This window comes from Natrix helvetica, assembly GCF_964273705.1.
Source record: "Natrix helvetica genome assembly, chromosome: 2".
In the NCBI taxonomy this organism is placed as follows: Eukaryota; Metazoa; Chordata; class Lepidosauria; order Squamata; family Natricidae; genus Natrix; species Natrix helvetica.
Window position 1 is genome coordinate 237,913,694 of NC_138552.1, and position 13,731 is coordinate 237,927,424.

The 13,731-nt window shown below is 41.8% G+C and overlaps 1 protein-coding gene across 1 annotated transcript in view; it reads right to left on the reverse strand.

Annotated features, from left to right (window-relative positions):
• Positions 1-6,233, reverse strand: part of GALNT14 (polypeptide N-acetylgalactosaminyltransferase 14) — a 316,785-nt gene extending 310,552 nt beyond the window's left edge. Inside the window, exon 1 of the mRNA XM_081945250.1 lies at positions 5,862-6,233. Within this exon, the coding sequence (XP_081801376.1) occupies positions 5,862-5,990 (129 nt within the window). The 5' untranslated portion in view covers positions 5,991-6,233. The remainder of the gene's footprint in view (positions 1-5,861) is intronic.
• Between the last annotated feature and the right edge of the window lie 7,498 nt (positions 6,234-13,731).

A 13,731-nucleotide genomic window follows, 5' to 3' on the forward strand; every position in this document is an offset into this window, starting at 1 on the left:
CATGCCTTCGAGTTTTCATTCTGTTGGGGGTGTTACTTGGAACCCTGACAGTTGTTCTATTGTGGAGGAAATAGGAGGAAAGTAATATTAGGTATGATTATCACCTTGAGTTATTTATAAAAAAAATAAAGGGAGGCTATAAATAAGTTAATAAATCTATGTGCATCTAATATAATTTGAAATCATTTTAATGTAATACTTCCTGAAAGGAGAAGTTTCAAGAGACACAATTTTGAACACAACTTACATAAGTATTTCATGCAAGCATCCATTAAAAGAGCCATACAAGATGGTCAGCTTCAAAGCAAGCTAGTTGTACCTATGGCTACCTCCATGCTGTTGAAAAGTGACTGCCAGGATGCTAATCTTTATGAGAGGTGAGAATGTCAAAATTTCCCTAGTAATCGATTCAAAAAACTGTTCTTGGCCATTTTTTAACATTCAGAGTATGGGTACTTCCCAAATTTTCAGGCAAACTGTTGAATGCTCACATGTGCAACTTTACATTAAAAAATGTATACAATAAGAACCCACTGAACAAAAGTTAACATTGTAAAGCATAGGAAAAACATGTATACATCAGAGAAAGTACAAAGATGCAAATATTTAAAAACAGACACAAAAATGAATGGACATTTTTGGATAGGAGGAATCAAAGTCATAAAAGGGTGTTCTAACCAGTACTTGAATAAAATGGAAAACCGAATACAAATCAAACTGAGGAGTCCTGAAATGCCAACCAACTTTATGTGACTTGCAGATTACATTACTTTGTTTTTGTATAAGGTTTTTTAAACCTGGATTCAATCTGACTCTCCATGATCACCATATTTAGTTTTCATGATAAAATTTCCAGGTATCTGCGCCTTTGTTTCCTGCCAAAAGAGATGGGCAAAACATTTATATACATGGGAGAAATTCAAAAATGTGCTTAGGTAGGAGCACTGCATTGTAGGCTCCAGTGCCTACAATGCTTTCTCTCCCAAGTATGTTGTTTTACAAAAGACAAATATCAAGCCTCTTTCAAGCAGTTGCTTTAAAAAAAGCCTTTACGTTTCAAACTGAGAAACACTTTGAAGCTTTATCAGCAAGTTCTTTCCTCTGTCAAGCATTGCACTTTTCTGACCATAGACAAGCTGATATTGCCTAACTCAACCCCACAGTTGATGGGGTGATTGCCTGCTAAGTTGCTGTTAGTCTCCAGACTGAAGTGCTGATTCTGTTCCCGTGGGGGAAAGCATCACATCATGCGTTCTTGTAAACGTCTGCTACTCAGTGTACTCCACGAAAGAGGAGACGGAAGAGGAGAAAGCAGCTCTCGAATTATAAATCTGAAGGGTTTTATTTTTCACAGTTGTGGCTATCGTGATTTTTTTTAAAAGTTGAATTTAAACAGCTTGGAAGATTGTAGCTGGAGAAGAGAAGAAAAGGATCTTATGGTAGAAAGCTCTTCAGGGGATCAGAAGCAAAACATGGCCATGTTAGAACACTCTAGAAAGAACACTTTAGATCAGGAGTGTCAAACTCACATGGGGCCGGATCTGCCTTGTAGAGTGCTTAGATCTGACCCACAGGAAACAGCAAAGGACTGGCCCGCAGTGCCTCCGCCAGCAAAATGATCTCGGGAAGGCTAGGTGCGGCCCTCCAGAGCTCTGTTTTCAGCTGTGACAGCTTCCTGCAGCCTTCTGCCAGAAAAAATAGAGCTCAGAAGGGTTTTCACTGGCAAAGGGCTGCAGGAGGCTGTTGCAGTTGAAAACTGAGCCTGGGAGGGCCACATGCGAGATGCAGGCTGTCGTGCTGCCCACACCCATCCCGGCCATGCCACCCCAGCCATGCCACCCCAGCCATGCCACCCCAGCCATGCCACCCCAGCCCCCTGAGGTCAAACACAACCCTGATGTGGCCCCTCAATGAAATCAAGTTTAACACCCCTGCTCTAGATCAGTGTTTCTCAGCCTTGGCAATTTTAAGATGCGTGGTCTTGAACTCCCTAAATTCCCTAGCTATTTTCCCATGCTGGCAGGGAAATTCTTGGAGTTGAGGTCCACACATCTTAAAGGTTGGGAGACATGGCTCTAGATGTACTGTACTGCAATTCCAATCATTCTCAACCACGATGATGGAAATGAATGGTGCTTATCGCCAACAATAGGGATAATTTCGGATTGTTCCATAATCAAACGTTTTTGAAATCCAGGTTCTTTCAGTACTACTGTGGAGATGTTTGTGACCTCTGTTCAGGTATTTTTAAAAAAGCAAACAAGATTCTCATTCAACAGTACCAGCCTAAGTCAGTAGGCACAGCATTGAAAAAAAGAGTTTTTCTCCTTGTTTATACATCTTAGAGATGAGCAAACGGTCAAAAAAGAAAAAAGGATGTCACCTTCATCTTTACAACTATAACTAAGATTCATGACCAGGATTCAGAGCTCTGTAAGCCTAGATCGGGGGCGGGAGGGGAACGGGACTGCATTTCTTTTACATTTCAAGATTCTGAAATCAACTCCTTTCTGTCCTATTGGTTAAAAAATGCAAATTTCAGTAAGGTTATACTGTATTAAAATATTATTTTTTTAGAAAAAGAAAGTTTACTTATTCCTCAATCCAGCACATCTACGGCTGGAAAGGCTACAGTTAAAAAAAAAGAAAGAAAGAAATTAACTGCTTCTTTTTCTTGCCCAGGACATTCCCAGCCAGTGACATGAGTGGAAAGCTTGATTGAGACACTGCCCACTGGTTTAATTATTGCATTTTTAAACCTTCACAGAAACACGGTTAGTCAGAGTTTTCATATCACCTATTAAAAATAAATTGGACTCTGAGTTAATATAAGGTTGCAGTGTTCACCAAAATCATTACATCTGAACAATCATTAAGCTTGGAACCAAACCAATCTGTAGAACTAATGTAACCTCTAGCAGACACCATACACCCAAAGGAAAAATGAAACAGTCTTTTGCACTGATAAAGTTAAAAATTTCAGTTCAGATGATAAATGCATTTTTATTATATGGCATCTGCCTTCATATACTGTATGAATGGGCCCCGAATAACTGTAGATTACATTGTATATAAAGCCATTCTTTTCAGCCAATCTTCCAACCATAATGCTATTTGCTTACACATTCTGCCAGTCCCGATCAACAATAACAAATGGGCTCATACATTGCTCTGAGGCATAATGTGATTTGTTTACAATTTAGCAGCAAATAAGCTTCTCTGGCACCTTGGTCAATGTGGCTTATTCAACAAATCATGATTAAAACAAATAATTTTACAAAACGTAAGTCTCAAGCAAAAAAATATGACACAATGTACAGAAAGGTGACTCACACCCACAGTATGCACACGTTTCCAAGAATATACAGTATCTACAAATGGCATTGGATAAGTGATAACAAAGTCCTTTATTTTCAAACCATATATTGTGGAGACAAGCTACCTACTCTCTTCTATATGCAGATGGTGTACTTGTCCTGAGCTAATTAATCTACATGGTTTACTAAGTTTCTGTTTCAGTTTGGGTATACAGTAGTCCTCAATTTGCAACCATTTAAAACTACAGTAGCACTGGAAAAGGTGACTTACAACATTCTTTGCATTTGCGATTGTTGCAGCAATACCACATTAAGTGATCAAAATTTGGGAGCTTGGCAACTGGCATATATTTTACGAGCTTGGCAACTGGCATATATTTTACAAAGGTTGCAATATCTCAGGGTCATGTGATCACCATTTGCAACCTTGCCAGCTGACCTGTGACATGCAAACACAATGGGAAATTTACTTAACGACTGCATTGTTCACTTAGCAACTGCAGTGATTCGCTTAACAACCATGGCAAAAAGGAACATAAAATTGGGCATGAGCCACTTAACAACCACCTTACTTAACAATGAAAATTCTGGTTCAGTAGTTGTGGCCATAAGTTGACAACTACCTATTTACTCAGTTGTTGGAGAAATGATTCTTTACCTACTGATAACACGTTGGAACAATCGTGGTGAACACTGCTATTTACAGAAATATGGAATGGGTTTCTGTGTTACTTCACTAGAAATATACTAAATTATGCCAAATACCTCAAAATTTAAGAATGTCTTTAGTACAAAGTCTGCCAAATCCAATTTGGATCAGTATCTATTTAACTTCATTAAACAGGTTTACATCAAGGTAGCAAAAGACCTGGAAGAGACCCACTGGAAGAAATGCAATTCTTTAAAGAATTTGTAACAAGTGTGATGAGACAGTGAAATCTTACTTGGAAAGAAGTAAGTTTAGTGTGGCTTAGTTTCAGAAAAAGCATGAACAGGGAATATACAAAGTGGAATCTATCTTCAAGTAAGCCTGCACAAGATTGTGCTGCAAAACACTCTTAAAATAACGTAAGTCCTGCCGTGAGGTAAAGCCATAAGAATATTGTGGTTTTTGAGTGAATATTGCTATTTGGAAAGTAAATCAAAAGTTAAACTTTTACTTAAGATACACTATGGTGTGTGTGTGTGTGTGTGTGTGTGTGTGACATTGTACAGCAGAACCAAATACATATATTTTGCAGGATTTAATCTTCAAATTATAGACCTAGTAAATGCACTTTGTCCCCAAGAACAACACTAAACCATTCTAGTTTAAAGACTCTTGTAACCATTCACAAAAGCTGAATATCCTATTAAACAAGAACATTTTAAAGGCATTAAGGCCATTTTCACAAATGACACTGAAATTTGTTTTCCACAGACCTCATTTATGCTACTTGAATATAGAATCCCTCTTAATTACCGTAAATGCCCATTTGGATTAAAACTGTCTCTCACTCTCTTCCCAGCTGTAGCACAGTTAAGAAGTGAACTCATTTCAGATTTAAAAGCTTTTAGCATTTTCTTGTGAAAATACCCTAAGGTAGGGAAGAAAAAGTAATGCAATCTCCATCCCTATGTATTTCAAGCAAGTACTATACTTAAGGGACCAAACATATAATTCCCAAATGATGCTTTGGCTTCCAACTATTCCACAACCTTCCTTTAAGGGTGCCAGAAGCATCATTTTAGGATCCGGTGTTATAGAGCACCTATGCATTCCTTCATTGGCTTCGGGCCAAACTATTGACACCTAAGTGTGGGGGGGGGGGGGTTGGAGGAATCAGAAGATCCTCTACATACAAGGACTTGGGGTGTGTGTGTGTGTGTTTGTGTGTGTATTTATAACACCACACTCATAAACCCATACATGCAACAAACAAATCAGTATCACTTTCCCCGAGACCTCTCTTCACATCCCAGCCAAGACCGCTTCAGCCTGGGGCGCTGCATAAACTCAGCCACCATCCCGTCCAAATGATTTACTCGTGGAACCAGAAACTTGTGTTGACTGCGTGAATTATGGCTCGGTTCACCTAGGCAAAGCACACCCCGTAAATAAAGGCTGCTGACGGCCTTTCAAAGGCACCCCGCGATCAAATCACCCGGGACCATTTTTCAAAGGGCTAGCGCGCTCTCCTTTCTCCCACTTTGGTCCGCGGGTTTAAAAAGAAGGAAAAGAAAGGAAACTTGGCGTGGAAACCCGCGTCCTTTTTAACGGGAATCTGAGCGAGGCGGCTCTACTCCGCCGAGCAACCGCAGCCCGCCAAGGGGGAACCCAAGCTCCGCCCGAGCAAAAGACGAGCAGGTGTCTGGTCACCACGTGGGTTTGGAGATGCTGATTTGTTGTACCCGAACCAACTTGGCCGCTCGGATCCGAAGTCTGTCGCGCGTTCCCGGCCAGCCTTAAAGCCCCGTTTGTCCTCGGTATTGCCTAGTCCTGTGTGGCCCCTTCTATTCCCCGCCAACATCCCACCAAGGAGACGGGGAGGGCCCTCCACGTACCTTTGGCGTCTGCCGCCCTTCGGATCCCGCCGTTTCCAACTTCCTCCTGGTCCCGAGAAAGAGAAGGAGAGCGGCGATCCACAAGATCCCCAGGACAGACAACGCCAGCCTTCGACTCATCCGCCTCATCTTTAGTTTGGAGAAGAGCGAGGGAAGCGGCGGAGGGGGGGAAGAGAAAAAAAAAAGTCTCCTGGCTTTCGAAAAGCGGCGAAGCGGGGCGGGGTTGTGGAGCTGACTGGCACGCTTCCCGCCCCTCTGAAGCGGGCAAGAGCGCTGCCGGCGGGATGAGTTCAGGCGAGCCCCGCGAGGGGCACGGCGAGGTAACCACCCCCACCCCTCCGGAGTAGCCCAGGAGAGGAGGGAGAGGAGCGGGAACGGCGCTGGCAGGCAGTCCCGGGCCGTCCTCCCCGCGTGGGGTTGGCGGGCAGGGGAGGAGGGAGCCGGAGGGGGAGGCGCTAGGGGTGGGGAAACGGAGCGGATGGGTCTTCGAGCCGCGGATCGGAGACGAGCAGTTCCTCCGGCGGCTCTGCCTGCTGCCGGGTTCCCGGGCGCCAAGGGAAGGGATCCCTCCGTGGCTCAAACCACTGGCATCAAGCGGGAGAGCCTCTACCCCCGCCTCTCCTGGCACCGATTTCGGATGAAATCCCGCCCGCGGATCGGTCCGCCGCTCTTCCTCCTGCCCTGGGAATAGTAGTCTTCCCCCGCCGACCGCGCACTCCCGGGCCGAATTGACAGGCAAGGCGGGGTGGGGCGCTTCGCTTTGCCTATTTATCCCTTACCCAGGTCAAGCTCGCCCGCCGGGAAGGGCTGTCGCGCCTCCTGCCCTCCGCTTCGCTGCCGCAGCTGTCGCTGTCGCCGCCGCCGCCGCCGCCGTGCTGCTGGCTCCCCGCGAGGATTGAGATCGCCGGAGCCCCGGGGGAGGCTCCGGCTGGATTGGCAGCGAGCGTGAGGGGTGAGAGATCTCGAGAGGCCGGCTTCACTCCGGGCTGCCGCGGACTCGGCTGCCTGAGTTGGAATGGGGCTGAGGGGCCAAAAGGCGGCAACTTTGAAGCGAGTTCGCGCCCGACCCGGTTCGGGCAGGAGGGGAAAGAAAAGCCGCCTATGAGGAAAAGATGCGGTTTTGCTGATGGCGCCACAACAACTCGCGATCCTACGGCTGCTGACCGCCTTCGCACACTTGGTGTTTCCTTGGCATTTACGGGCTCCGCTTCAGAGGATCGGGGCGAAGAGCAGCTGGGTGCGAATAGCGCAATGCCTTGCGCGTTAGTGTCAGATTCCGTCTAAACCCTCGGAAGCCCATCCTGGCTGCGAGTCAGCTGAAGTTATTTCAAGGCGAAGTGCGCGAGGGAAAGAATAGCCTCCAGTTGCGCAATTTTCCCGCTTCTTCATCCCGGCCTCGTCTATCCTTTGCCCGTTATTACACCAATGGGTAGACAGGACAGTCTGTATAAAAAATACTTTTCCGGCTTTACTCCGTGTCAGGCAGTAATACTCACATGCCTCCCTTCATGAGAGGTGGGGTGGGGGGCTAATTCTCCTGCTTGATCCCCCTTTGGGGAAAGAGTGTGGACAGAAGAGGAAGGTGCTCCAAGCATATGCGGTGTCCTGTATTGCAAGTTTCTACCTGCATCTGGACTACTTCCTTTGCATAATCTTCTCCTGGTAGTCCCTGAAGCAAAAGGAAGAACCACAAGAAGAGACTGCCTGCAGAGGCACAACTTGACAAATAATTCTTCTTTTAGATAGGGCGGCAGTTTCCAAGCTTGTGGCATCTTGTCTTTGCTCAAAAGTCACTTATTCAGAATTAAAGACTTTTAAGCCAGAAATCTTATTTGAACCACCAAAATCAAACAGGGGTTCATATCCTAGCTACCCATTTTATTACTAGTGTTGCTATTTCAGCAACAGTATTTGGGGGGGAGGGGTTGCTTTGTTGCTCTTATTGTTAAATAATTGGAAATCTTAAATCTAGCAAGATCAACAAAACTTCTGGATCTTTTAGACTAAAGTTTGCGCAGTCAGTTGCCACATGCAGGCTGAGGCAGATGGTCTAGGATGCTCCTACATCTAGTTAATAATAGCCCATCAAAAGTAAATTATCCAGGGATGCACTAGTAAATCTGGATCTACCTTCTGTCTCTTCTAAAAACATTTCACGATGTTTCTGCAATAACTAGCAACAATTGATAACTTTTTGGTTTGTGATAAGATACCTAGAATTTCCAGTGCACAGAAGTCTTGTGTTTAATCATTTTTGTAATACTTCTGCAAGGCATTTGATTCAACCACTACTATAAGGAGGATCCAACTGTGCTTTCCAACTTAAAGGTACTTCCTTACTTTTTTGCCTGGAGACAATTCTTCCTTTACAAGCCTAAAGTGAATAGTAAAAGGACTCACTTTATTCCAGGGCAATAGATATTTTTTTTTTGTTTTTTTTTTAAAGTTCCATTTCATCAATATTACCAAATGAAAACACAGTGAAATCACATATAATAGTTTGTGCAGAAACAATTGATATTGGGTATCGAACTATCATTCTATGCTTTAGGGAAGAATAAATTGCTGAGAAAAAAATAATTGGTGGAAAAGCCTTAAAAATCATTTTTTTTCCAAGCAACATGACACAATTTTATTTTACTTACTTCAATGTAGATCTATTCTTCAATACTATTTGTTGTTGTGAAAATTTGTAGCAAAAAAGATACAGGGTGATTTCTGATTTTGTTAATGCATAAATTAAACAAATTAAGCAAATAAAGAACATCCAAACATTTTGTTGAGAAAAATTACATGCTTTCCACACCCAAGATACAGTCGCTTTTATATTTCATCTCTTATTTTAACAAAAACAGCTGTTTAACATTTCTGATTACAGTTAAAATATAGTATGAAGATGAATTTGTTCAATTGAAACAGCAGGGGGAAATTCAGGTAGGTGGAATTTAATTACTGGATTTGGAAAGGAGGATGTGAACTTTTAGAACTGTCACAAACACTTAAAAATAAAATCTTCAACAGGAAACAAATCTATTTCCAGAAAACCTAAAAAATACTAATAGGTGGGACACTATTAGCTATTAGCACTTAGCTATTGCTAAGTGTCTGTGTTAGTAACCTTGGATGGGGAAACAAGTTTCCAGACCATGTTCATTTGATCTTAGAGATGTAAATCGGATACAGCCAAGTCAATCTACTTTAGAAGTTGATGGGTTCTCTATCAAGTGACAAAAACAAATCTAGACTTTTCTGAAACCTGAAAATATATTATTTTGCTCTTGAGAGAGCTATAGAAAATGAGGAAGATGGTTTATGGAGATACACAAACACAATGGGACAAAAGAAATCCTGACTGGCTGGACAATTGTCCGAAAATAGGGAATGTTTCATCATGGGTTTTTACTACTTGGAGAAAGGATGCTAAGTGATTAGCTCACAGTCTTACATTTTTCTTTGCTACACATTGTGCTGCATTCTGTATGTTAGGTTTGCACCCAACTCCAGATCTCACAATGATATTCTCCAAAATGGAAATGATGCACACATGTTTTCCCTCTGTAACATCTTCATATAATCCCTGAAACCTTGTCTGTGCTAAATAATAAAGGGATAATAAAATTATATATATATGTGTGTGTGTGTGTGTGTGTGTGTGTGTGTGTGTGTGTGTGTGTATGTATGTATGTATGTATGTATTTATGTATGTATATCCAGGTAACATGGAGGCATTTGTTGTGAAATTGGTAGATTTCTAACATAATCCAGATTTGGACTATGTTCTCCCAGAAGGAGCACATATGCAGTTTGGAGGCACTTCTACATCAAAGTCTCTGGTTTTCTAGATTAAAACAATAGCTAGGAACACCTTCAATTAGCTTTGTTTGTCATAACTTGTGACAATTGTGGTGTCATCATTTGGTAACTTCCAGGCATAATACTGCATGAGGCCATGTCTATGGCTACTCTAGAAACTTAATTCCAAACAGAAATGGAATTCTGAAAGAATGCAAAGAGGCAACATTATATTTTTTCCCATAAGCATTGCTATTTTGTTCTGGACTGATTTTTACCATTAAACTCATATAAACAAGCTTGCAATTATTTTCAACCTGGTGTTAATTTCAGTACAATTAAACATTACAACAAAATGTGTCATGTTCCTACAATAGGTTTGACTGCACTTGTAATTGTTATTCAGAACTTTTTCACAATAAAAGTTATAGCCAAGTATTAATTTCTACTGAGAGACTCAACGCACGTTATATCCAAAATATACTTCATTGTATTTCTCTCTGTGTCTCCTAATAGTTCCAGGTTTGACTGTTGAGTTTGGTTTCTAACAGTTGCAGAATGTTGTAGCAAATGCAGACACCAACTTTTATGTTATTTGAATAAACTATCTTGAGTTTTTATTTTACCTTTGATTTAAATCAAATGGTCCTGTCTGGAATTCAAGTTCACTAGATTAACAGAAATTTTGTGTTCATTTAGGGAGTACTTGTAGACTTTAAACCTCTGTCTGGTAAAGTGTCACATGTTCAAGTTTTAAAAAATCAAATAACTGCAATATGCTCGTATTTCAAAATATCCTTTTTACACCCACAGTATTGCTAGTATTATGAGAGCAAAACTTTTCTCATAGGAAACTCTGTCAGGCAATAAATTAGGAACTGAAGCAGATGTGAGCTTTTTATACTAGTAGGTAGACTAGAGCAGGGGTGTCAAACTGGCGGCCCGTGGTCCACATACGTTAACCACAGGCCACACCCACCCCAGCTCTACAAATGGGAAAAACATCACAAAACACCATGTGATAGCAACATGATGCCGCAAGTTTGACATCCATGGATTAGAGAATGAAAGCCCACAAAAAGCTCAAATGGTTCATAAACCAACAAAGGCAGAGACAGAACTATGATGAAGCCATAATGTCCATTGCATACATTCTATGCCGTCCAGTGTAATCCTTTCTACCACTACTTTGCCTCATTTGCTTCTTGTTTATTGACTATTTTCATTCCCCACAACCCCATTCTTTGTTTTTCTAGCATAACCTGGTTTTCCAGGTTATACATGGCAAGTGCTTAGAGTAAAGGCCTGAAAAGTTCATTAGCTATCACAAAAGGAGATACGCCAGCTCATCTCTGCTGTTTTTCTGTGGTTTAGCGTGGAGCGAGACTAGATTTAGCTAGCATACAGTATCAACAAGAAAAGAAAAATGAGAAGAAAAAAATGACAGATGACACTTCACTGCAGGAGGCAGTAGAGCAGACTCACACAAGCTAAGCATGTGGATGACACCCAATTACATCTCATCGATTCCTTTGCTCTTCTTCAAAACTATTAAGAAACACTGCAGCAACACCGGGTGGAAAAAGGTTGCGTGCAGGTCCTTGAGCTACAGTATGAAACACAGTAAGATGTGGTTGAACTGCTCATGTAGGTATGAAGCATTGCCAGTTTGCTAAAGCCAAATGATCTGCATGATTCACAAAATTTTCTGGCAATTGCTTTGGCAGAGGATTTAGTCCTGCTGAATTCAAAAATTTGGCATAAGCACTGCCACCCCTGAATGAGGTTGGCTGAAACTTACATGAAATATTTCTGCATGCAAAGGAGCATACCAACATAACCGCGTTGCTTTTTCCAGAAATCCCTGGCTTTATTTTGTGCCTCTTTAAATAGATTGGTACATCCCTCCCTTCCTACCTATGAAAGATGAGAGAGAAAGCATGTGATTAATATCATGGCCCTGGCATGACAAAAATAGACTCTGAAGGGCCTTTGTCATGCAATGGATTGATTTGGGCTGATGGTTATAATACTTCCAAGATTGCAATCCATAAAAATCTATTTTATGTTTAGAACAGGCCATTAAAATTTACATTATTAGAGATAAACAAATGTAAATGGGGATCAGGAAGCCCTCCTGTATATTGAGTTAGACTAGTACATACCTTAGGACAGTGACGTGTGGTGAGGTTTATGGCTGGTGAGGCTGGTGATGTCATCAGGAAGGCGGGGAATTCTTAACAATGCGCCGGCCACGACTCAGTTTCCAGGGTCCTTTCGCGAGCGAGCTGGCAGGGAAATGGTAGCTGACAGTCCGAAAAGTCCGTCGCACTTTCTGCTTTCGCGAGCAACTTCCCGTAAACCTGCCGTTGCTCAGTGCGAGGAAGGGAGCCACTCACGCATGCGTATTCGCCCTGGAACATGAGCTCCGGCGTCAGAACCCGACAGAGGCCGGGGAATGGGACCACCTGTGCAGGAGGGAGGCTGAGGCTAGAGGATCCTCCTGCACCTCCCTCTGTCCTGCACACGTGGTCCTATTCCCCACCTTCCTGAGTCAACATGAAGGGGACCACAGCTTGTGCAGTCCCATTCCCCGAGGCTCCTCAGTGCCTTTTCCCTTTTTTTTTCCATGATGAGAGCGGTGAGGCTCTGCCTCCCCTGCCTCCCCTGACCGCAGGTCCCTGCCTTAGGAAATGTATTATATGAGCACTGGTCAGAGTAAGCAAATACAATAGGGGTTACAAGGTAATCATATAAATAATTACACAGTTCATAATTGCACACAATAATAATCATTCATATTATTGACATCATTACAGCTTTTGACAGATGCCTATCTATATCAATTATATTTTTATTTCACCTTTCCTAAAAGGAGCTTGAGAATATTAAATGCTTCTTTCCTTCTCTCCAATATTATTCATATGACAGGCCTGTGAAATGACTTAGATTAAAAATAATGACTGATCCAAATTCACTTAGAGAAATGCAAAGCCAAAGGAAAAATTGAACTGTATCATCCTAATTGGATACATATTAAGCAATATAAAGGGTCTTTGGTGCTCTCTGAGCTTGGTTGTTTTCTTTGAGATGTTTCATTATCCAAAATATATAACATCAATGTTAGTGTGCTAATAAGTAGCACTGGTGCCATTACCTAGTTTGATAATGAAATATCTGCCAAAAAAACAACCAAAATCAGAGAGCACCAAGAACCCTTCATTTCAACCTGAGCTACAAATATGCTCCTTTATTGATTAAGTAATGTGTTCTTGGCTTTAGCTAGCATGTTGCATTAACCAGCCATTGTGCTTTATTATCTATGGTTTATAGTTTAAGAATCCTTCCAAGAATGCTTACTTCAATCCTCTGGTTAACAAATTTCATTAAATAATTTCTTATATTGCAGAGATAGACAATGAGCAGATTTCTTACCCTCTATATCAGGGGTGTCAAACCCACAGCCCATGAGATGCATGCATCATGTGCTGGCCATGCCCACACCCAGTTTAGCAAACGAAAAAAGTTGTGATCTGTCACGTGACAACATGTCATCATGAGTTTGACACCTCTGGTTTAAACAGTCTTCTGAAAACCTACCAGATAGAAATCCAGATAGTATGACTCAGAACTACAGTGTTATCTTCAGTTTCTTGGCACACATCTATTAATGGTATAGGTGCCTTGTTGTGAAGAAACATGGCAACTCTTGCTGCTCTTTTGCATACATACTGGTTTACTTTAAACCAGTAAGTTTTAAAGTAAACCTATTTGAAGGAAGGAATCAATCATCATCATGTTTTGTGCAAGTCAGCCATACCTACCCTACATGTGCAACCATTGACTTGACTGTATAGCATTCATACATTGCTGACATGATATAATATATCCATATTTGAATTAGACAGTACTTTATTTGGGAGATAAACATTGCTAGGCATTCTGGAACTTTGCAACCCATCAATCCCATCTAACATGAACAATATGCAGGGAAGACAGAAGTTGACAGTACCATAACATTAAAACTTCTACAGCTCATTGTTCTGTTTTTTATTTTGCTAATAGACTGAACTAATTA